Source organism: Thermobia domestica, chromosome 1, assembly GCF_964235325.1.
Source record: "Thermobia domestica chromosome 1, izTheDome1.hap1.1, whole genome shotgun sequence".
Taxonomy (NCBI): Eukaryota; Metazoa; Arthropoda; class Insecta; order Zygentoma; family Lepismatidae; genus Thermobia; species Thermobia domestica.
The window spans coordinates 170,059,934-170,085,091 of record NC_137454.1 but is presented as its reverse complement, the minus strand read 5'-3'; the positions used below and the strand labels follow the sequence as shown (position 1 = coordinate 170,085,091).

Sequence of the window (25,158 nt, the reverse complement as noted above, 5' to 3'; positions counted from 1 at the left end):
GTCAGGGTGCGAATTACCGGGGGGATTTCCCTTCTCAATCACATTTTTTCCCCCCAAAGAAATCAACTGAAGTATCCCCACCGGGGATGCTGGCTTCCCCCCCCCAAACCATGCTTAGTATAACGGCAAATTTCACTGATTTTTGTCATTTCTTGTAAGTTTAATCTGCTAGCCGTATTTCGAAATGACTGTTGTAAACTATTCTCTTTTGCTCATTTTTAATTTCCCCACTATTTTCACCGTTGCTTAGTTGAACTATATTATTATGACTACAGTTGTTACTTGCAACGGTATTCTCATACCCTTCAGTTCGTCGTCGTTCGTGAATGTGCATGTACTAATTGCGCGTAACGAAGTAGCATATGGATTTATAAATGCTCTTAGCGTTTGGCCAAGAAGTAAACAAATAGCTTCTTCCATCATACTCGGGCATGTCATACCCTTCCTCTATATTTGTACCGATTATCGTCTTGTTTTAATTTTTGTTATATTTCATTTTAGTTTGCAAGTTTTCATAATATTTGTAATATCAAATAAATAGAATAAGTGGACTTATTAGAACATAAGTAGACTATTATTCCCTGAACATCACTGCCTTTTGCAGTTTACGGAAATGAACTTTTGAAACTGTACTCAAAATCTGAGTTACATATTCTCTCGTGGCTATATGTTAACGTACATGCTGACGATACTTTCGTAGTGAGCAGACACGTTAGTGAAGCGCATAAGATTTGTTTCAGCATTTGTTAGTACGACTGATTCTCCGTGTCATTCATTGTCAGTGTCTGTATAAGCACTTCAACTGGAGCGGGCTTTTTAAAGTTAACCCTTCACTTTCCATCTTTCTTTTCACTGTACAGCTTGCTGTTCACGCCAATAATACTGTCTGGAAAACTTCAATGTAATGTCTATACTTCATTTGATAACCTAGCACATAGTGAATCAACTCAGCTGTAACCTAACACTAAAGTATTTGGTCTAGGAATTAATTCGTGCGGTTGGTACGCACACATTGAAGCTGTAGTACAAACACAAAATACTTAAATACCTTAAGAAAAATATTGTCCATCGCTAGCCACCACTTTCGCCCATCTGTCAGGCAATGTACGGATTCCGTGGCGAAAGAAGTCCTCATCCTTGGAAGCGATCCAGTCAGAGACCCATGTTTCGATATCTTCTGAAGAAGTAAACCGCTGTCCAATCAAATCGTTGTTAATGCAATCGAACAAGTAGTAGTCCGAAGGAGCAACGTCTGGTGAATACGGCGGGTGGGGTAAAACTTCCCATCCGACATTTTCTAAATAGGTTTTGACCGGTTTTGCGACATGTGGGCGAGCGTTATCATGTTGAACAATAAGTTTATCATGTCTGTTCTCCCATTCTGGTCGTGTTCTGGCCAGAGCTTGCTTCAAACGCATTAATTGTCGTCGATAACGTTCTCCATTCATAGTTTCACCCGGTTGCAGCAGCTCATAGTACACCACACCTTTCATATCCCACCATATGCACAGCATAACCTTTGCACAGTGAATATCTCGTTTTGGTTGTGATGGACCTGGTTCACCTGGTTTCACCAAGGCCTTTTTTCGTTTAGGGTTCTCGTAATGGATCCACTTCTCATCACCCGTAATAATTCGATGCAGAAACTCCTTTCTGCTCTGTCGTTGAAGCAGCAATTCGCAAATGGTTTTTCGTCTTTCAACGTTTCTGTCTTTCAATTCATGTGGAACCCAATGTGACATCTTTTGAATCATTCCCATGGTTTTCAAGCGTTTGGAGACTGTTGTTTGATCAACGCCTAATGCTGCTGCAAGTTGTTCCTGCGTTTGACACGAATCCTGCTCGAGCAATGCTGTCAATTCTTCGTCTTGAAATTTTTTTGGCTGTCCAGCTCGCTCTTGGTCTGCCAAGCCGAAATCACCACTTCTAAACCGTGCAAACCACTTCTGACACGTTCGCTCAGCTAGAGCATGGTCACCATACACTTCCACCAAAATACGATGACTTTCAGTCGCACTTTTCTGCATGTTAAAGTAATGCAGCAGGACACCCCGCAAAAACACTTTATCAGGCACAAATTGCGCCATGTTCACTTAACTACAAACTGGTGTTGTTGACGCTTTAATCCACTGCCCTATACTACGAACGATACGCGATGACAGGGGCTTGCAACACATGTGTGGATACACGGAACTGTGGGACGCTCCGTTCGTTGCGCCATCTCTTGTCCACCCGCACGAATTAATTCCTAGACCAAATAATTATAAGTGTTTATTTCCTTAGCTCATGGAATCGATATTTGAAAAATAAAAACATGGAGGGCACAGCATTACCAAGAAGTAGAAGCGCAAGCTCGAAATTTGAATTGACTTTCGATTTGACCTTGATGCACGAAATCGGGATCCAACAACAATCCGTTTTTCGTATGATAGGCTAATACGTAGATATTTTTAAAAGTAAATCTGGTTTAACCAGGGGTGCCCACAAGGGGGACTATGACGCAAACAGCGTCATTGAAATATTTGGGGGGGTTAAAAATCTATATAAATATGTTTGAGGGGGTGTAAAAATTAAATCGAAAAGATTTTTTTTTTCATGGAAGAACACCTACGGATAGACAATTTAGGGAGGGTGCGAAATGGACATGAGAGGGGTGGGCACCACTGGGTTTAACTGATAATTTTAGTGGTTTTTGCAACACTGAAGCAGGTTTTCTTTCGCAAGGCTGTGTGTAATAACGCAAAATGGAAGATTTCAATTTGAGCGGAAAAATTAACATATGCTTGTAATCATGGCTATCACTCGGGCCGAATTATTAAGTAAATACAATATTTAAACACGTTCAGAAAGGTTAGGTGTGTTGTACGCATGTCAAACAATATATACATAGTTATTATCGGTATATTTGTTGAAGTAATAAATCAATTATTTATTACAGATGTCATATCATATTTATGTGTGTTTGTATGGAGAGGGTAAGGCATTTTTTCTCATTTTGAATTATTGCACCTTCAGACTCTACTTCAAGTTGGCCTAATTTTATTCCCCCAATATAAATTGTCTAATTCGCACACTGTATTTAGTGTCTCCATCATAGTTAATGCTCATTTAAAGTTATTGATTCTATTGTGTGTTCTCATTAAGTTTTCGGAATCATCCTGGACGATACTTCTTTATAGATCCTCATTTTACCCGATTGGATTGTTCAATGGACTTTTTCCTGGAGCATCAAAACCAGTGGCGTAGGGAAGGGGGGCCCAGAGGGGCCGCCCCCCCCCCCAAAGAGGTCCGACAATGTACTTTGATGTTTGTAATTTTTTATATATTTTTATGTTTATATATTTTTTTGTTTGTAATTTTTCTATGTGTACCTATAACAGCATTTGCCCCCCCCCCCCAAACACACATCCTGGCTACGCTACTGATCAAAACACATAGACAGACACATAGATAGAGAGAGACCTGATTCTCGCGGGAGACGAGAGCAGTCGGCAGTACATTTTCGAAGGATTGTTTTCTAAGCTACTCTCACATACAAGATAATGTTAAGGAAAAAATAAAATATTTTATTAATTCACTTTACAATTTATAACACCTGAAGTATATTAACCTTTTTTGTCAAGAGTTTAGGGAACAAATAAATACTCTTTACCTACATTGTAAAATTGAAATATAACTGAAAGAAATCATACGAAGCTACATAAAATTTGTAAGTCTTACATTTGTAGTTCAAATAAATAATTATAAAATGCCAATAAGTAGAGAATAATCAATTGTCAAGTCATGTAGGGTGGGTTTAAGGCGGAGAAAGTTCATGGGGAACTTAGTAAATTCGATCCCACCAGACTTGCGCAACTTTGTGCATATTTCAGTGTTTCCTCGTGAATGTATGGTTTGAAAACACTTCGCCGACATAGTATACCAGGGTTTGATTTCACTGTGTTATTCAGACTCTACATTAAACAGTAGGTCCACGTTTTAGTGCTTTAAGTGAATGATTGAATTAAATCTCATTTGCTTAAAAAATAAATAAATAAAAAATAAATGTACTGTATGCTTTGAATTTCAATGCATCATGAAAATATAATCGTCTTCCTATTTTACAACTTAATAAATGTTATAAAAATACCAGAAATTGGTATATATGAAATTATTTAAACCAAACGGATCCTTCTTTGTCTTTTGGATGCATACCACTGAAGAGTATGGATTAAACATTCTTCGCTTGGAACATATCATCCTTCAAAATATATCCTAGTGCAGTGATTCACTGATGAATCTCCGAGTCGATTCCTTAGTGGTGTAATTTTTCGATTCATTGTGCTGAAAGATCTTGCAACGGTAACAGTTGACACAGTTATTATTTTGACGCATGCGCTTTTTAGTGCACCATTATCTAGAGTTGAACTCAAAATATATGTTCACACTTTTTGCCAAGAATTTGAAGGATTTTTCATCTGTTTGTAATGATCTGCATTTGTTATCAATAAATTGATAAAAGATTTCTGACTCTTTCATCAGTTGAATACGATATAAAAAGCTTAAACCTTCTAATTCAGCTATTGGTAAATTTTCTATTCTATTTATTGAACTCTTGCGGGTATTACATCATTAGAGTTGCGACTATAGAGTCATGTCGACTTTATTATTGATATTGTTCTTGAATGGACGTTTCCACTGATTTTATTATTATTATTGTGCTATAAAATATTGTAGAGCTAGCTGATTATGTAAAACACTTCTTTCTGCCCATGCGTTGATTCGCGTCTGTTACTCATGCGCTTAAAACAATGATCGCCATCTGTCAGTTCAGGAAAAACTATCTGCGCTACTCAGTAGGAAAACGACTTACTGTTAGAGAGGGACATGATGTATTCTTCAAATGTCTACGACGTTGCTAATAAAACGAAGAATAAAAAAAAGTAACAGAACATGAGGCGTTTGTCTATTTTTATAATCAATTATTTGAATATACTCGAATATCTACGGACAAGGTTATAGTGTATATTAACTTGCAAGATTATATAGCAAAACATCTAACATATATTACTAAAGTATTACTCAGTAATTAACGCACTGAATTTACTAAACCACTTAAATATGAAACTAGTATTACTTTCCTTAGTAGTACAACACAATGAATACCTACGCACATGAGTACTCATTCAAGTTCTTTTAAAAGCTGTAGTATAACCTACATTTATAAGCACATGAAGGCTGTTGTGATAGTATTTTTATTTAGTAACTTTACGTGAATGGACATTGTTTGGAGCCTGAGTTAATACATTAATTGAATTCCTCATATTTGGGTCATCAACCGATCTTACGAAGCGATTTTGATTCATACCTAAGAAAATTTAACGAAATAAAAGTATGGTGATTTGATAGTAGAGTGCTAATTTCTGGAATGCAAGTTGGTAATTCACCGTAGTTTCGGCAAGGAATGTGTTCTGGGGAAAACTCAAGGAAATTTACCCTAAACTAATTATTACCTGTGCACTAAGTTTAAACGCCTGTAGTTCTTGAGTGTGTTTTCATTCTAACTGAATAGCAATCACTTATTTATCATACTTTTTAAACTATATTAATTGATTCGAACACAGATATTCTAACACCAGTTCATTACATTTTTCTTCTTAAAGCACTATGGAAAAAAAATATTAATTCTGTTTCAAAATTTCAGAAATTTATTTGTTTGTATTAAAAAATGCTATGCTCTGCGAACATCGAAATCAAAATTATTTGGAATCTCTCACTGGAATCTCTAAGAAATCCTAATAGAAACCTCAAAATTGTGCAGTATCTATTAACATTCTAGGGATTCACAAATAAGAAACTGAACATTTGAAATATATTTATTTACAGATAATTAATGGTTTAACTTGGATTGCATTCTACATCTCCATCTTTTGAGGCTTTCTGCTTTCTTATTTCATCAAGCACGGCCTTCTCGAGATTCAGTACTTCTGGAGGCTTCTTATACTAGAAGTGAAGAAACAAGTTTTGATAAGTTACAATATTAAATAACATTACTTAAATTATTACACTAAGTTTACTTATATTACTAAAAACATCGATAAATATATAACAGAGAAATCTGGCACTTGACTGGCAGGGACCCCGAGCCCTTATCAGCAGGGATTTGATAAATCAGTCAAAAAAAAAAAAAAAAGTTTCGTTGGTTGTTTAATTGATGGAGCAACTGTTCAGTAGGCAAAGATTAGGGTTCGTGTCCTTACTAGTTAAGCGGCAAGGCTTTACTATTATACCATAGTTGTTGTTGTAGCATCTGTATCTAATAGTGTATTACATAAACATTATCTACAATTAGTGATATGAGGTGGAAAATTTTCCATTTCAGAAAATTTTCCCCTATATTTTACCGGAAAATTCTTTGTTCTAAGCAAATATTAGTAATCAAGTAATAATTCCTCATTAATCATAACTTTGATTGACTTCATGAAGAGAAATCTTACAAAGTGGAGCTATAAATTTTCATGACTCAGAAAATTCCGGTGCTATGTAGGAACAAGAGAATTTTTCGTGAATCGAAAAATTTTCTGTCGTGTATGGGAAAATGATAATTTTTTCTACTATAGGTAGGAAAATTTTCATCATTTTGAAGCAAAAAGCAAAACAACTTTTTATGAATCGGAAAGTTTTATTTTTCTGTAGAAACAAGTGAAAGGAATTCTCATGGATCGGAAAATGTTCATTATTCTGTAGAAGCAAGTGGAAAAAATTTTCATAACCCGGGCAATTTTGAATATTATGTATAGTGATGTTAGGTGGAAAATTTTCCATTATATTTAACTACACATTGTTATAAAATTGAATTCCTGTAGAGGAAAATTAGACAGGAACAAAATTTTTTTCTAATTAGCTTTCGGGAACTGGAAAATTTTCTAATATTTTGAATTTGCAAGAAAAACTTACATAGTATTTCTCTCTCTCTCTCTCTCTCTCTCTCTCTCTGTGTGTGTGTGTGTGTGTGTGTAAAGTGCAGAGAACATAAATCCAGTCGTAGAGTACAAATATTCCACCCCATTGTTTAAAATGTAACAAGAAAGTTAAAAAAAAATCTGTGAATTTATCAGTAATTTCAAAAGAGAAAATTCCACTATTTCTTTACATATACGCCTGCCTATGTAATGAAATAACTACATAAAAGTTCCAGTTCCTTATGAAGATTATTTTTGTAACAGAAAATAAGAAGAAATGCTTTGATTTTATTGTGTTTAAAGCTATGAGAAAACTTCGTCTTATGCGTATTAAATTAACGAAATATGATTTTGTAAGATTAAAGGTGAATTTTGAGGGAAGAATACATTGAAATTTTTGCAGAAATAAAGAATCGTTAGATGTTTGCTTCATGAAACATTTTTCAGACAATATTTATTACAAATAAATTTTAAGGCTAAACAACGATGTAGGAAAAAGTGGAGTATGTTTTCATGAAACGGAAAATTTACATCACTGTCTACAATACACTTTTGGCACTGACAGATAAACAGCAAATAATTCTTCATCATAGCATCCCTGAATTTTTTTTTCGCAAAAGAAATACAATTAGGAAATCACCTTATGCGTGGAGTTTTCTGTTTCCTTCTACTTTTTCCTTGGTTCGACCCCCGGCCATATAAGTTTGTGATAGGCAATATCGTGTCTATGGGTTTCCTCGGGTACTCTCGTTTTCTCCATATTCTCATTCCACCAAATTCTTCCTTATCATTCACTGCCTTCATTATTGTCTCCTTTAGCCTAAAGGGCATAATCATGGCACGTTAAACCGAAAAATGTAATTTTATTTATTTTTTCCTCCCACTTCGTTTATTCCTCTATTTCGTTCATTATTTATTTATTAAGTTTTAAGTGACGCTGTTAAGGCTCTTTGCCTTGTCTTACTCTTAACAATTTGGCACACATGAAAGAATAGCAAAATGTATTAAAGTTAAAATGTACAAAATACTCGTACATAGAAAGAACGTTATAATAATAATAATAATAATAATAATAATAATAATAATAATAATAATAATAATTATTATTATTATTATTATTATTATTATTATTATTATTATTATTATTATTATTTGAAAAAAAGAGAGAAATCTTAAAAATATAAAAGAAAACCTACAGAAGAGTACTGGTAATCTGCGTCAAGATAATGTTTTGATTTCCTTTTAGATAGGAAAATAGTTGGTGGGATTTTAATTGTATCAGGAGTTGAATTCCGTAGTCGTATAATGCCTACTATAAAAGATTTCGAATAAAATTTATTTTTTGCGGTGAAATGTTAATAGACTCACGGGGGAACGTGTCTGTATAAAGTGAGAGACTTCTAAGACTTGAAACTGATACAAGTATTCAGGTTGACCACCCTTAAGAACTTTGTATAGCACAAATAAACTCCGGTAAGAATAAAAAGTTGCCAGATTAAGCCACTGTAATTGTTTCCTGTAAGGAATTGCATGATGATATAGCTTCAGGTTAAATAAAAATCTATGAGCTGTCTTGTAATCTTTAGTAAAGCTGAGACAATATTAGTGAGTAAATTAGTATAATTTTTGTCTTGGGGAAGCATTTTTTAAGGCTCTGTAACGAATGTACGGCTAAATATATCTTTATGTACATTTTTCTTATACGAGTAGCGTACTATAATGATTTACACTTTCTTTTCTCGTTCCAAGTGCAATGGACCACTGAAGTTGGGAAGGCAGTCACAGGTATCTAGGACCTTCATCCAGCAATTAGGAGCGTCTGGCAACGGGAATGACAGCAGCATCTTGCGCAGGCTATTTCTTGAATCCATGAGTGTTACTAACGGACAACATGGAAAGTGATTATGGAAGATAGCGTTGGACGTCGTGGTTCCTGTGGAAAGAGGGCGTGGCCGCTGAAGAATCCACAGGCGATTTGTGACAGTGTGTGGAGAACATGTACCGTCACGGAAACCACTGTACAACTGGGTAGAAGGTTGGAAACTGTGTAGCACCTCGACGAAAAAAGTAGTAGTTCTTGAAGGCAAGTAACAGTGACAACACAGCCATCCTTGTCGTGGTAGAGAGGAACATTCAACAGAAAAAATATATTACAGGGTGGCGCACGAAATGATCCACCATTCTCTTTAAACTTTATTCACAATCAGAACAGAAAGAAATGCATGTCACAAGAAAGAGTGTACTGTGGAGAAATGTTCTAATTAAAAACATGTTCAATGTGGGCGACATTGTTGATATGAACTGCATTTAATCGAACACTGAGGTTATTCACTACTCGACGACACATGTTTTCATCAATTTCACTGCAAGCCTGAACAAGAAGTCGTCTGAGTACCAAATTGTTGGGATTTTCGGAAAAATATTTTCCTTCAAATACCTCCACAGAAAGTAATCACATGGGTTAAGATCAGGACTATGAGGTGGCCAAGATTGTCCAGCATGAAACCGGTCTGGAAACCGATCAGAAATAACGCGGATGTGAAAAATTTCGTGTAAAAAATCCAAGACAAAATTCACAGTCTGCGGTTTGGCTCCATCTTGCATGAACCACTGTGTGTTGGTGGGCAAAGCAGTAGCAAGCAACTGCGGGACAAAGTTATTCCGAGCATAGTCAAGTACCGCTCACTGTTTACTGTTTCTTCGAAGACGAATGGCCCAATCAGTCCATGGCTGGAAGTTGCAACCCACACTGTAATCCTGGGAGTGTGGTGTTGTTTTTGATGAATCAACCGTGGATTTTCATTGGCCACAAACGTACATTTTGTTTGCTGACCACTCCGTCCAAATGGAAATGCGCCACGTCAGAAAACCAAACGTTGTGAAGGACTTGTTGCTTGCCCTCTGCCCATTGCGCGAACACTAATCTCTGCTGCTTGTGATCATTTGTGAGTCGTTGAACAACGGTCATCTTGTATGGATAAAAATGGAGTCTACTCTTCAGAATTCGTTGAACCGAACGTCTTGATATGCCAAGTTACACTGCTGCCTCTGTCGGGACTCTTCCCGGGACTCCTTTGCATTGTAACTCTAACAGCTTCAATATTCTGAGGCGAACACACAGACTTCTGTCGAGGACGCTTCGGCTCCAATATTGTTCCTTCCCTCTGACAGTTTTCATACAGTCTGTGGATGGTTTTGTTGGAGGGAGCCCATCGGGTATTAAACCTCTCTCGAAACCGTCTTTGAGAAACAAGAACACTTCTTGATTCATGGAACAAAAGCACGATTGTTGAGCGCTGCTCTGTGGTCAGTCTGCTTTTGTCAGCCATCTTGAAAACTAGCCCTCTAGCGGCAGCAGGGTGAGTTAGGTGTCAATTTCTTCTTCAACTTTTTCTCCAAACTGTACTGCTACTGCTGTAAAAGTGTACAATGCGATTTCCTATTTCCCTAAAACGATAAAAGAAAAACAAATGGTGGATCATTTCGTGCGCCACCCTGTACATTCTCTGAATGGAGGCTGCCACAGGACTAGCTAGGAACACCCTGTAGCACATCGTGAACAACTACTTCAGTTGGGGAAGGTAAGTGCAAGATGGGTTCCAAAACTCTTATCTGCAGAGCAAAAACAATGTCATGTGGACGTGTACAGTGATGCCATCATCATGGTTCCTAAGATTTCATGTCTCGACTTGTGGACTGGTGATGAGATCTGGCTCCATTACCATAAGCCGACGACGAAGCACCAATCAATGCAGTGGAAACATCACGACAGTCCACCTCCAAAGGAATTTCGAACAACACCTTTAGCTGGGAAGCGTATGGCTACAGTATTCTGGGACACGAAAGGCATTATCCTAATCAAGTGGCTGGAAAGTAGAACGACAATTAACAGTGCAGGGTATGTGGAGACCATCAGATTCTTACGTCGTGCCATTCAAAGGAAGCGGCCAGGAAAATGAGCCGAAGAAGTGCTTCTCCAACATGATAACGCACGTCCTCACACCATCCGGGAAACCCTGCTCCCATTAATTAACTAGAGTTTACAGTGCTGCCACACTCCCTACTCTCCAGACTTTGCTCCCAACGATTAACATCTGTTCGGGGTAACGAAAAAACCTCTGAGTGGTCGTCGGTTTCCAGATACTCATGAACTTGAACAAGTTCTCCAAACATGGATACGTGGGGCTCAAAACAATTGGTTGCAGGAGAATCTATTGAAGCTGACACTGCTGGAAAAAGTGCGTAAAGATAGAGAGAAGGTTATTTCAGTTGATATGTAACCTATATGAATATGTCGGAAAAAATAAAACGGTAAATCATTATAGTACGCCCCTCGTATGATATGACCAGCTAAGATTGTGTTAATAACGATTCCCAGATTGCAAGGGGTACGCCTAAAATTGAAGTTCGTAATAACGCTTCATCAATGTTATTTAGCATTGATCTCGCACCTATAATAATTTCATTTTGTTTGGATTTATTTTGAAGTCATTTCCAATGCACCACCGTCAAATGTTATTTAAATTGTCATTTAATTTTTCAATCGATTCATTCAACTTAGCCGCTGAAGATGCGTGATAGCATTGTAAATCATCAGTATACAAGTGGTAATTCACACTTTTCATTTTCATTAGTGACGTCATTAGGGCATAATGAGAAAAGAAGGGGGCCAACACGCTTCCTTGAGGTACGCCACTTGTTTTATTTTTAACCAATGAGATCTCTCATTTGGAGTAACAGTACACTGTCTCCTTCCTACTAAGTATGATATCATTCACCAAACTGGTGATTCTGAAAATGATAGTAGCATTTTAATTTTAGTAATAAAATATCATGATCAATTGTTTAAATGCTTTGCTGGTCTAACAACACCAAACTAGTTAGTTTTTCCTTATCCATGGCATCTCTTACATCATCTGTTATTTTACTAATGCATTCGTTATACTATAATTAAGGAAACCGAATTCAAGATTGTTTAGAAAATAGTGAGTCATCAGAAATTTTGAATTTGTTACTTTACAATGATTTCTGGTATCTTAAACAAATCAGGGGATGGGGTATATTAATTGAACGAAACTTGTCTTCTGTTGAAGTCGAAGATTTGGGCAAAGAATGTATAAATGTCTTTCACGAAACAAAAAAAAGCGAGAAATTTATAATTTCAGCTAGTATGTTTAAGACATAAGAAAGAATGCTTCAAATCAATATTACTGGAATATCATCTGCTCCAGTAGCATTCGATTTTATGTTGTTAATGCTCCAGTTACTTCTGTTATTGTTACGACAGACACACTAAATAGATCACTGGACACTCCTTGTTTTGACACGTTTTGTATATTTTTTTCTTGTTTACTGGTCATTGGCTTAACATTAGATGCCGCTCATCAAGAGAAGTGCTGAAATATTCGACATGCATGTTTACTGAATGGTTAATTCCCAGCATTTTCAAATTGCTCTGTAACTTACTTGGTTCAACTTAATATTCAACAGATCTCTAAAAACGTAAATTTGGCATTCCTAATAGCCTGAGTAACGAGGTTTCGTAATTTTATATATATATATATATATACATATATATATATATATATATATATATATATATATATATATATATATATATATATATATATATATATATATATATATATATATATATATATCAAACGCCCCACTCCTGTTTGCATGATCGGAAAGCTGAGTCTCTTTCGGCTATTAAAGAAATTATTTCTGGCGTAATCCAAGGATTTGACAGTCTACGGATATGTATTCGTTTCAATGGAGCACATTTATTGTATAGGACTACCACGAATGCAGTGAACAGAGATACTTTGTGATTAATTGTATCAAGATTACGAATACAATGCCATGGAAATGAGGCTGCATCCGAGAGTAGCGCAGCAGCAATACTTTTTACGTATTTCCTTAATGTTATGTTTGGTCTATATTTGAGCACTTTTACAGAATATGTTAATTAAATTAAATAATGTCGAGACAAGTGAGGATCCGTGGCTTTCCAAAATTTATGACTTTTGTTAAGTTTGATGTTATCAAATCTAATAAGGTTGAAGAAGTATCAGTGTGGTATATAACAGTGAGTGGATAAATATTTAAATTCATTAATGTCATATCTTTGAATTTTTGTGATTCCATTTTTGACGACAGTAAATTTTGATTAAAGTCTCAAAAAAAAACTACATGTACGCAATTTGGGAGAAACCTTGAAACTGTGCCTTCAAAATCCCCCCCTCCAAAAAAAAAAAAAAAATGGGTGGCCAGTACGCTACTGATATTAGAATTGGTTGATTATTTACACGGTGAGTCGTAAGAATTACAATATTTACACAATTTCGATTTGCAACTGTAGATAAACTTAGCATTTTTTGCGGGTTCTGTAAATAGCAGTATACCAAAAGCAGATAGATGAATTATAGTAAAGTTATCACATGCAAAATCATATTGTTTAGTTCACTACGTATTTGCTTTTTGAAGATGTTACAGAAAAACTCTAAAATCAGCGGTAGTTTAATTTCTCTGTACTAAAGACCCTTAAACAGCAGGCGGGTATATGGCCGTGACCGACCATAAGTACAAGGTCAAACTGGCTTAAACTGACCCTAGAGGTGTAGCAAGCGGACTATTTAACACGGAGGCCGCAATTCCGTCAGTTATTTTCAGTGAGCCATCAGTAGCAGTGACGATGAATACTCAATGACATCTGATACGTGAACTGTTACTATATGAGCTCGAACTGTGTGAACTCGGGCATAACGGTGCAGCAGCAGACTAAAACACTTGTCATGAGAAAGGAACGTACAGTAAACCACAACACAGCAACTTGGTTCCAGAAACTTCGTGCAGGTTATAAAATTGTTGAAGATCAGCCAATGTCCGGTCGCTCCAGTATAACAGATTCTGAGTTCATACGACATGCCATTGAAGGAAATCCATTCACAAGCGCAAGAGGATTCACATATTATCTCGGTATGTCCCAGTCCACTGTAGTGCGTCACCTTTACGAACTCGGGAAAACCATCAGGAGTTGCGACATTATGCCACATGAGTTGACCCCAACTCAGACCCAGAGGAGAGCATATGTGTGCCGACAACTGCTGCAAAGTCTGTTGATGTGCGTTTCCTGAAAGAAATTATCACATGCGAAGAAAAAAAGTTGTTCTTCTGAAATGCGAATGTGAAATCCGAAATAGTGGCTGAGGAAGAGTCAATTTGCAGAACCGGTCGTCAAACAGGGTCATTTCAAGCATACAGACGCTGTATGTATGGTGGAACTACGAGGATTAATTCACTTCTGAGTTCGTTCTTTACGGTTGTACCATCAATGCCGATCTTTGTTCCAAACAGTTGAAATCGATGTATGCTGTACTACGCCGAAAATATTCTGCGTTAGAGAACTGAAAACGCGCCATGTTGCAACAGGATAATGCGAAAACACACTCACCTCAAATAACGCAACAAAAATGCAGGAATCTCATTAAATCGAACTGAATCCACACCTGAGTCTCCTGATGGCGCCCTTTCGAATTACTACCTGTTCCGATTCATGGCACACTTCCTGAAATCACGATACTTCACCAACCAGCAGGAGGTGAAAACAGCAGTTTCTGATTTTTTGTATCTAAGGACAAGACATGACATCGACGTGGAATCGAGGAACTGGCAGAAAGGTGGCTGTAGACAGTCCAACAAGAACCTACTTTGAATACTAACCTACTTTGATTGTACTGTAATAAATACAGGTATATTCTGTACCAGAATATTGCAACACTTATGACTTTGCCTTGTATCTTGACTTCCAGGGTAATATATTCGATACTCTAAATATTTGCTTAGTGACTGATCTAAGATACTGCCTCGAATATTGTTCCTTAAATATATTGCTATCCTACCCCTCTGATGCCAGTTCTATCGCATCCATACAATTTATAAGCTTTGATGTCAACAACTGAAATAGCCAACGATGGCTTTAGCCATGTTTCAGAAAGAAGAATTCCATAGAGATTCAGCAAAGAGAAAATAGCTTGAAGTTCCAGGAAGTGGGCAACAAATTAAATGTACCAATTGGACTGACTGTGGGTGACAAAACAAAGCATTCCTTAGCACGGTATAGCTAAGGATAATGAATTATATGCAGAGCGAGAGGGGGAGTTACAAGAAAGGGAGGTTACAACCAGAAGGCGACAAGTTTTTCTACGAAGGATGGTAGCTAGAAGTGTCCTCTTCTCTCCTATCCGTTTTTAAACGTCTTCGTTTGTTATTCTTTCTTTCCATTTTATCTTCTCCATCTTCCTCCAATACCACATTTCGAAGCTCTCTAAGTATTTCTTCTCTAACTTCTGTAATGTTCAAGTCTCTGAACCATAAAGTCCAATGCTCCATATATAGCAGTTGACGAATTCCTTCTTTAGTCTAATATTAAGACTGTTAATTAAGAGTGACCTTTCCTTGATGAATCCTTCTCTGGCTATGGCAATTCTCGACCTGATCTCTTTGGTGCAGTACGCGTCTTTCGTCAAAATACTTCCCAGATATTTGAAATAGTAAGCCTCTTCAAATACTCTTTGTTCTACTCTGGCGCATTTACACGGGATATTCTCATGACTTTCGATTTTTCGATGTGGATTTCCATTTCATATAGTTTCCCAGTGTCAGCTATTTTGTCAATTATCTTTTGTAGTCCTTTTTCGGTTCTAGCTATAATAACCATATCATCTGCATACTTGATCTTGTTGATGATCTGCCCTCCAATCTTGAAATCCCTAATTTTTATTAATACTTCCTTCATTAACCATTCACTGTAAATGTTGAATAATTGAGGCGACATACTACATTCTTGTCTGATTCCTCTTCCAGTCTCCACACTGTTGGTTCCTCTTTCTTTCAAGCGCATCTTGACTCATCCTATGTATAAGTTTCGAATGAGCCGTCTCCAGTTGACACCAATTTCTTTAAGCATTAGCAAAAGTTTCGTCCAATTGACCCTGTCGAAAGATTTTTGCCAATCTATGAAGTACAAACACAACTCTTCCTTTACTACGGAACTCGTTCTGATATAATTCCCATCAACCCAATAGCATCTATGGTGCCTTTTCCTTTCCGGAATCCGAACTGATCTTCGTCCAATATCTCTTCTATCTTATTTTCCAACCGTCTGTTCAGTATGCGCGCAATTATCTTTCCAGTGTGGGAAATAAGGCTAATAGTTCTGTGATCGCTGCATTTCTTTGCTTCATTTTTCTTGGGTAATGCTATCATTGTAACATCAAGAAAATCCTTTGTCCATTCTCCATTCAGGAAGATCTTGTTAATAAATGAAGTCAGTACTTTCACTGCATTATCTCCTAATCCCTTAAGCAAATCTGCTGGTATGTCATCATCTCCAGTGGCCTTCCTCCTGGGCATGTCCTTGATGGCTTGTACTACTTCACTTTTCAATATACTGGGTCCTTTTTCTTCATCATCTACCTCTTCCTCTGCTTCGATCTCAATATCTTTTTGCGACGGTTCTTCTGGTCATACAGATCTTTTATGTACTCTTCCCAAACTAACAATTCTTTGATGGTCAGTAACCACACGGCCTTGTTGATCTTCGATTTCAAATGTGCGTATGCACTTGTTAGCTTTTCCTACTCATTCTTGTGCTTTCTGATACATCAGATCATATCTGCCGCGCCGTTGAAGTTCCATTATTTCTTCATATATTTGTTCCATGTACTTTTCTTTAGCTTTGTCCGTCTCTCTCCTCAATTCATCATTCAGCCTTCTGTATACTTTCATGTCCGTGCTTTTTGTCCTTCTGTGTTCTTCCATCTTCTTAAGCATCGCTTCAGTTACCCACGGTTTTCTCGGTGCTTTTTCCATTTTGCCAATGTTGTTGTGGAGTGTGTCAAGTAGAATCTGTTTAACTTTTCCCCAACTATTTTCTACATTGTCTACCATATCGCCAATCACACAGAATTTTTCCTTAATCTCTGCTTTCACATCATTGTCCATACTTCTTAGTCACTCTAAGTTCCATTCTCGATTCCTTCTCCCATTTTTCTTGATTGTCTTTAACCAGGTTTGTACTTCCGCCACTAGAAGGTTGTGATACGAATCGATATCCGCTCCCGTAGTGTTGTACGTCTCGTACACTATTCCTGAAACGCCGCTTTGCAAGAATGTAATCGATTTGGTACCGTTTCTTATCTCCTGGACTCTTCCATGTGTTTTTCTTGTCTTAAACGACGTGTTCGTCACTACCATATCATGTTCCCTACAGAAGTCGATAAGCATTTGGGCCCGTTCGTTTCTTCTACCTAGTCCAAATGGTCCCACCACCTTATTCGTGGCTCCTTTTCCTACTACGCTGTTAAAGTCTCCCATTACTATGGCGTTAACCTTATCTCACGTAACCTTATCACGCCGAAAATCATAACTACAATACCTCTTCACTTTCGATTTTTTTTCTTTCTTTCTTTTGCCATGTACACCCTTGGATCCACTGCATCAAATCAACTTGCATTTGTTACTTCTTTTCCTTTTTGGCACAGTCAGGTTTTGTGAATAGTCTAAGTATTTAAGCATTGTCACATTTCTAAGATAAGAAATGAAAATAATGAATTAAAGCACGTTAACAATGAAATACAATCATGCTCTTAATACATGATAACAAAGCACCTTCATTACTATTTATTAGCTATTAGTTTCGCACATTTGGGTATTCACAAATTTCATTTTCAGCAATGAATACTATCGCGAAAATAAACTAAATTTCCACGCCAGACAGCGAGCAGAGAACAGCTAATTCCCGAGAAAAATAAAATCTTGTCTCAAAACATCATTTCGGTGGCTTTACAATTTCGAAGACGCCTTACAGATATCGACAGGCGAAAACGCGTTGCTTAAAATTTATACTTCACATTAAATTATTAGTCTAACGACGCACACACGAGATGAATGGTAATTACTGAGTTAACGTAAGAACGAAAGAAATGTGAATAGGGGAAGAAACGGAAGAACCTCGAGAAAGCACGCTCACTTAGTGTTTATTTACCATGAACCCATGTCTCGCACTAATGATTTGAGCGCAGGAACTTTAGCGCAAAAAGTGAACGCCTTATTTAATACGCCACCGAATATGTGTTTAAGGCAGCATCAACATACAAAAATATTTTAAACCCGCGTAACATCTGAAGCATGATCGATACCTTGGAACACTTCTGTTTATTCAATGTGCACATGAAATGAACCGTCACCAGGAAAGAACTTGTTTGTTTCCTTGGTTCCAAAACCCTTGGGTTTTGAAGAAAAAGAAAATAGAGCACACAGAACCCATTTAGATTTTTTTTTTTACCCATAGTAAAGATATGAATATGTCGACATTAAAACAGGAACCATCATTACTTCCAAAGCATACTCGAAACAAATGAATATTTTACGATTGTTTAAATCGCGAATTCTAACGATCTCTTTTTCTTTTCTCTCATTTCACTGCGAATTGGTACATAAAGAAATCCAGTCTTTGTTATGTATTTTTAGAGAGGGGTGCTAGCAGGGATCCTCCATGTTGGCATTGAAAAGAGGCATATAAAATTTTGGCTTAAAGAATGATTAAAGAGGGAGAGTGTAAAACTTTATTTGAACTCATGTACCATAAATATTGTTCGAAAACTGTCACATCATTTTTAATGTCAGAATTATTTTAAAACGTGAATAATGAATATATATATACATATTTAACTTATAAACGTATCATCATTCATAAGTTACAAATATGTAACTATTGATGGAGAACAATTAAGTATATACTACAAATCTATAACAATTAATATTATATTATAAGCACAAAGTTTGTTATTTGTAGATGTTTTCCATATTCAAGGATTCCAGTATACACGCTGATGTGTAACTTTATCAGCAATTTTCGTAAACTCATTAGATTTTCGAAGTAAATCTCTTTGCGAATAAAAATACATTACAATGAAAAAGCATACAGGAGCTCAAATACGTAAACAAGGAAAACTTCGATAAAATCGAAACTAATGAGAACGAGAAAGAAAAAAACTTGGAATTATCCATGAGTTGAATTGCACCATTGCATCGTTTATCCAAATGCATTTTCTGGATTAGGATTAGGAATTATATTTCTGGGCTTTCGGCATCTATGTACATGTCAGCCCATCATGTATGAGAGATGACGTCTCTCGGCGATCACACTATCCGAGGAAAGGGAAGGAAGAAAGCAGCCTGGGAACTATATATTAGGTACTATCTCGGCATTCGCCTGCTGTGAATGAGAAAATACAGGAAAACCTCACTTGGGATGGCTGGTCTGAAAAACCTTTTACTCGTTTTCGACCGAGTGTCCCCCCCGGGGACATTTTATGGACGATTCACTAATATGACATTCCACTGTATAAGCAAAAAACAAAAGATAATGCGCAGAGCTGCAAAACGTAAGTTTGTTGCACATCATTAATGGAAAAAACAGATAAATTTCTACGTTTGAAGATGCCATTTAAATATCAAGCACTAAATTACATCTGAAATCGTCTTAAAATTTCCCTTTTTAAAATGTTTTATAAATTTCATTCTTAGCAAATCAAAATTCCCTGACCTTTTTCCTGTTTTCTCAAATTCCATGACATTTTCCAGATTTATCACCACTATAGTTATAGTACTACAGTTAATTGGGGGAAATTAGTGAGCATGTTCCAATACTCTAATGTCTTTTATTACATTACATTCATCAAACTTCTACCTAACATACCTTACAGTGGTTTTACCTACTAGCATACCTAACATACCATAAATTAGTATAGTAGTCTATTAATACTTACCGTAATAATAAGAGTATTGTATTTATGTGTAAATTCTATTCTGTCTTGTTCTACTGGAACTTCCACTCGCTCTAAATCTGGTACTGGAATCTTCTTGTAATATTTTTTGTTTGTGGTCTTTACAACAATACAATTTTCTTTTGGACTGGCACTGACTGAGTATGTGCTCAAAGGATACGGCAAGTTTCTTATTCTCCATTCAAACTGAGTTTTCGTAACTCTCATTGATACTACAGGCTAAGAGAAAATATACATTGGTTACTAAATCATACCCAATTTGACCAAAAAGTATACCTACACATTGATATAATAATAATAATAATAAATTAAAAGATTAAAAGAAAATAGATAGTTAACGAATAAATATAAACAACCATGCAAATATATGCATAAAGCATCCTGTAACGTAAAAAAAAAAAAAAAAAAATGCATACTAAGTTGTTTCTACTCACGAACTTATAAGGGAAAGTCGTGGCTAAAGGTTAAGAAAGAAAGAAAGTACAGCGACTTTGTACGAATTTGAGGGGAAATAAAACCTCTTGCACTCTACAATGAAGGATTCAACTAGTAATGATTTTCCTCTGTAGCGTATTAAAAATATATAACGATGTTTTTGATTTACGAAATATCGTTTACTCCGTAGTTTCCGCGAAACTGGGTAAACTACACATTCTTCTTCATGACCTAAATTATTGCATTTGAGAACCAACATTATAATTAACCAAGTAAACCAGTAGGGATACTTCAGTTGGATTTTTGGAGTGCCATTAAAATGTGATTGAGAGGAGAAATCCTCCAGTAATTTGCACCATATGCAATTGAATTGAAAATAATATTTATTTACCAATTTGACAATTTAAAAAATTACTGCGCCAGGCTAAAATACAAGCTTTTTCCGAGTTCTTACATGCCCCGCAAATGGTACAAACTAAGTTTTAAGTTAACAATGCAACGGAGGTTTTTTGAAAATATGAAAGCAATTCCACCTTGCTCAAGAGGTTAATTATTGTATTGAAGTGCACATTGACTTGATGGAAGCAGACAGGCGCACCCAAAATTTTTTGATAGAGAGTCCAACATCGTATAATTGAGGAGATTGGGCCGGATAGATCCACGTTAGTGAGGCCCATGTTGCACACAAAACACAAATATATTATTTAAAAAGAAATACGAAGTTATTTTGGGAGGAGCGATTCTGACCGGCGGACCTTCCACGTGGGTAAGTTCCTGGAGGGAGATACGACCCTTGATATGCTATTGTCCATAAATTATCTTAATGTTTCAAAAGTCGTATAAATCCAGTTAGTATTGTCGCAAAGTATCACACAATACGTAAAATAGATTAGTATTTCTGACCGTCATTTGTCAATTATGTTAATAGTTTTTTCACATCTTCGATGTTCATAATTATTGAAGTACTAATATTCATATATTAAAATGTCACGTTATAACTGTTTTATAAAGTTGATAAAGTCTTCCTAACCCATGTTTTAGTATTTTCCAACTTGTTCCTCAGTTTTCCACAAGGTCCTTCTACTTTCTTAGATAGTCAATTACTACTATAATTATACTTTAATTGTACTAATATTGATTGTTAAAGAGATTATTTATGTTAAGATTAGATGAGAAGACAAAGTAAAAATAGTAAAAACAGCGGTACACTGCATAAACACAACCTTTACACCATTTTGTAATCTCTAACCTCCGAAACAGAGTTCTATCAATAACTTATTGCCATAGAAGAATAAAATATAGGTTAGTTAAAAAACGTAGATCGCAAAATGCCGCTATTGTTGATAGAAAAGCAAAAGTCCTAACTTTCTACTCTCGTTCTATTTCATGAAGACTTGCCGCATGCTTGCCCAACCAGAGTTCTCTTTCCAATGTGTTAGATCTCATTAAACACTAAGTGCCAGAGCAGCAACTTGCCACATGTAAAATCTGCCACATGCTTTGTATGTTTTGTTCCATTTATTAACATGGTACGATATGACGGACTGGTAATCTCCAAGCATTTAACCGTGCCATGTGTGATCGCGCTAACTCAAACACGGAACAAAATGAGGTCCTTCATATATTTTTACTCTGTCCGTGTGTCCGTTCGCTCGGCAGACGAATAAATAAATAAATAAATAAATAAAACCTTGGGGGGGGGATCACCATCAAATCTGATAAGGATGTAGCGGATCAAAAGTTAGGAACCCAGTTAGTTTTTAGAGGTGGTATTCAAACTGGAAGTAGTAGAAATTAACCACTTACTACTTTTTACGTTGATCACTTTAGAGCATAAATGGTAATAGATGGCGAGAATCGGTTTTCTGCGATCGATTAAGCATTCAAAGAGAATATAATCTATGAGTATTATAATCTCGCTACTACAACAATCACTTACGGTTTTAACGTTGATCCTTATAGAGTAAAAACGATAATAGATAGGGAAGAGCGATTTTCTGCAATCAACTAAATGTTTCAAGAACACATTCCATCTGTATTCTAAACTCTATTCTAAACCAGTTTTTACGTTGATCGGCATGTAATAAGAACTGTAACAGAACGCGAAGTGTATTTTGTAATTAATTAAAAGTTCCAAGAATAGATTCCATCTCCATATTAATCTATATATTAAATTGGACGAGATAGGAATCTACTGCCACTTCCAGTTTCAATAATAATTAAGAACGTATTACGGCATACAAATCACATCTTTCAAGTGGCGTACAAGCGACATTGCTACTTGTTGCCTTTGCATCCTTAATGTACAGTCTTACTTTAAAAAATCTTGGTCACTCATCTGCTTTAGAAAGTTATATTCTGGCAACCGTACGAGGGAAATTGTAATATATTTGCTCTAATGAAAATCTCAATTGGCGAAAGAAAATTCACATTTGTTTGATTTAATTCCAAATGTGGGTTAGAGTACAGGAATTTTCAAGGAGGTGCATGGCCAGGATTTTTTTTGAATAGGATTGTACATAACAAAAACATACATACACGTACATATGTGACCCTGCGTTCCAACGTGGCGGTCAACTGGCGTCTTTTTTAGTTTTTTTCCTGTTCTTTTCCCACCACGTCTTTCCCTTCCTATCTCATAACCGCTTTAACGAATGCACTCAATGTACTTTTTCAGTGTGTGTGTGATTTTTGTTATTGTTGTTGTTGTTGTAGTAGAGTAACGAGATTACTAAACATAAAATATCAATATCTTTAAAAATGAAATGAACCTCTCACCTTTGCAATCAATTATAACTGGATAGAAAAATGAGGTTCTTTTCATTTTTCATTATGTAACCCTTAATATCTTAAAGTAAATATCAACATATATATAGTTACATTACTGCTATTTTCCTGAATGCCAACTGTATCCAGGACATTGAGTGGAATCTCTGGGTCTCCGACTTCAATTTCCCATGAACTCTCTTTACCAATGGCAGATTTTCTCTTCCACGCTCTCCTCTGAAGAACTTCTGTTTGCATACTATAATCCTCTACCATTTCCTGGCCATCAGGAAAACGATAGTGAATTTTTCGTAATCCTGAAAACAGTAATATCTGAGAAGTTAATTATGTCAACATAAAATTAAACTAAACCTGTAGTGCTTAATGTTGCGGCTAATAATTGCGACTATTTTCTATTGTAATCTATTGTGAAACCTTTAGCAAGGACGACTTAGGAACATTTATGCGTTAGAAAGGCTAAATAAATAAGTACGGACAAATCCTACCTTTGAATAATTTACCTTCTGAAATAATTTCACTTCAAGATAAAATCCAAGTAATAGTTAAACTCTTATATTTCTTTAATTCGGATCTTGGAAACAAATATAGAATAATATATAGATCTATTAGTTATTTTTATTAGAAAAGCTATTTATAATGGCAAACTACTCACTATTATATTTCCTCTACCTGGATCCTTAATGCGGTGAGTGATTCGTTATTTTTTTTTCAATATGTGATCGATGATTTATGTAAAATGTGAATGTTATTCATGTTACGCTTTGTGCTGAAATAAATGATTAAATGGGTATGAAATGGGTGATCTTTTATTCCTAAAACTTTTATGTGTTATCTAATACCAGTTCTGATATTGCCTTTGTCATGCTTATTGAAACTGCCCCAAGCCTTATTACTGTAATATATATATATATATATATATATATATATATATATATGATCCCTCTAGAGACAACCTATTCTATAGAAGAGAATTGTATTTCTGAACAAATAGCTTTATACGCGGAAATAAGCAAGTCACTTCTCGCCTATGCTAAAGCTCTTATTTGGACTTCCTCATTTTCACCTTTTTTAAAATTATAGTTCGAATCCGAACCTTTAGACTAATTGCTATTTGTGATGTTCTACTTAATTCTCATTCGAACTTTTCCAGTCACCACTTTGACTGGTTCCTAATAGCCTAAACAGCCCTCACTCGGACTTTTCCGGTCATCATTTCGACTGGTCGCTAACAATTTCATTAAATCATCACTTGATTTTTCTATCAGGAGCCCTATCAACAGGTTAAAGTATTTTGAGTAGCCATCACTTTTGACTTATACCAATCAAAAGCTCAAAAGAGTTGAAAGAGTTGCATCCTGAGACCTGTTTTGAGGTCTGACTAAACAGGGCGCAACTGTCCTTTTTATACTTGCCTGGAAAGCAGCTCAGAACCAACAGAAAACCTGTCAGTGACTTAAACACCTTCAAGCGGAAACAAAATTTATTAGTGAAACAAAATAAACAGCTCTCTACGCGGAACAAGATCTTTTACTTGTGATTCATATTTTATTTACAAAAATATCTAGCCCTAACTATTATTTTCCAAGAAGAATATACTCACTATTGTTATAACAAAGTTCATTCTTATTTAATCCTTTACCTTTTCTCTTTTGGACAATTGCCCATTAAAGCGTACATTGTATGTAACACCATGGTTCAATCGATGTTCTGTGTAATAGCCCGGATTTCCGTGGCGTCACAAGTCTTATATTTTGGGCCTTGAATGCTATAATATATACATTTTAGTGTACTGTCAATGTTTCTGTAGGCATAGATAGGCATAAATATTTAATTCAAAACATAATGTTTCATTTATTCGATTTATCTACAAGTTGATACTTTATTTCTGTTTCTCCTTTAGCCTAACCGGCATAACCGTGGGACGTAAAACTCAACTTTATTTCTGTTTCTGATCCATGCACTGTATATTTTTTTATATACTGTGACTGTGGATTTTGAGGAAGAATTTACGATTATGTATATCTATAGTTAATTATCATTACCTACAGAACATTCCAATATGGCAAGTTTTAAACGTTTTTGACTGGCATGAAATCAATCCACGTCTTTATAAATGGATTTTTCTTCTTCTCTTGTTCAAA

General features: G+C 35.9%; 1 protein-coding gene across 2 annotated transcripts in view; it reads right to left on the bottom strand.

The window, feature by feature from the left end:
• Positions 1–5,841: 5,841 nt before the first annotated feature.
• Positions 5,842–25,158, bottom strand: part of LOC145691035 (protein DPCD) — a 47,044-nt gene continuing 27,727 nt past the window's right edge. For both annotated transcript variants that reach the window (XM_081766625.1, XM_081766634.1), the window contains exons 2-4: positions 23,111–23,313; positions 19,778–20,014; positions 5,842–5,982 (exon numbers count right to left, since the gene is read on the bottom strand). In XM_081766625.1, the coding sequence (XP_081622751.1) occupies positions 5,878–5,982; positions 19,778–20,014; positions 23,111–23,313 (545 nt within the window). In that variant the 3' untranslated portion in view covers positions 5,842–5,877. The remainder of the gene's footprint in view (positions 5,983–19,777; positions 20,015–23,110; positions 23,314–25,158) is intronic.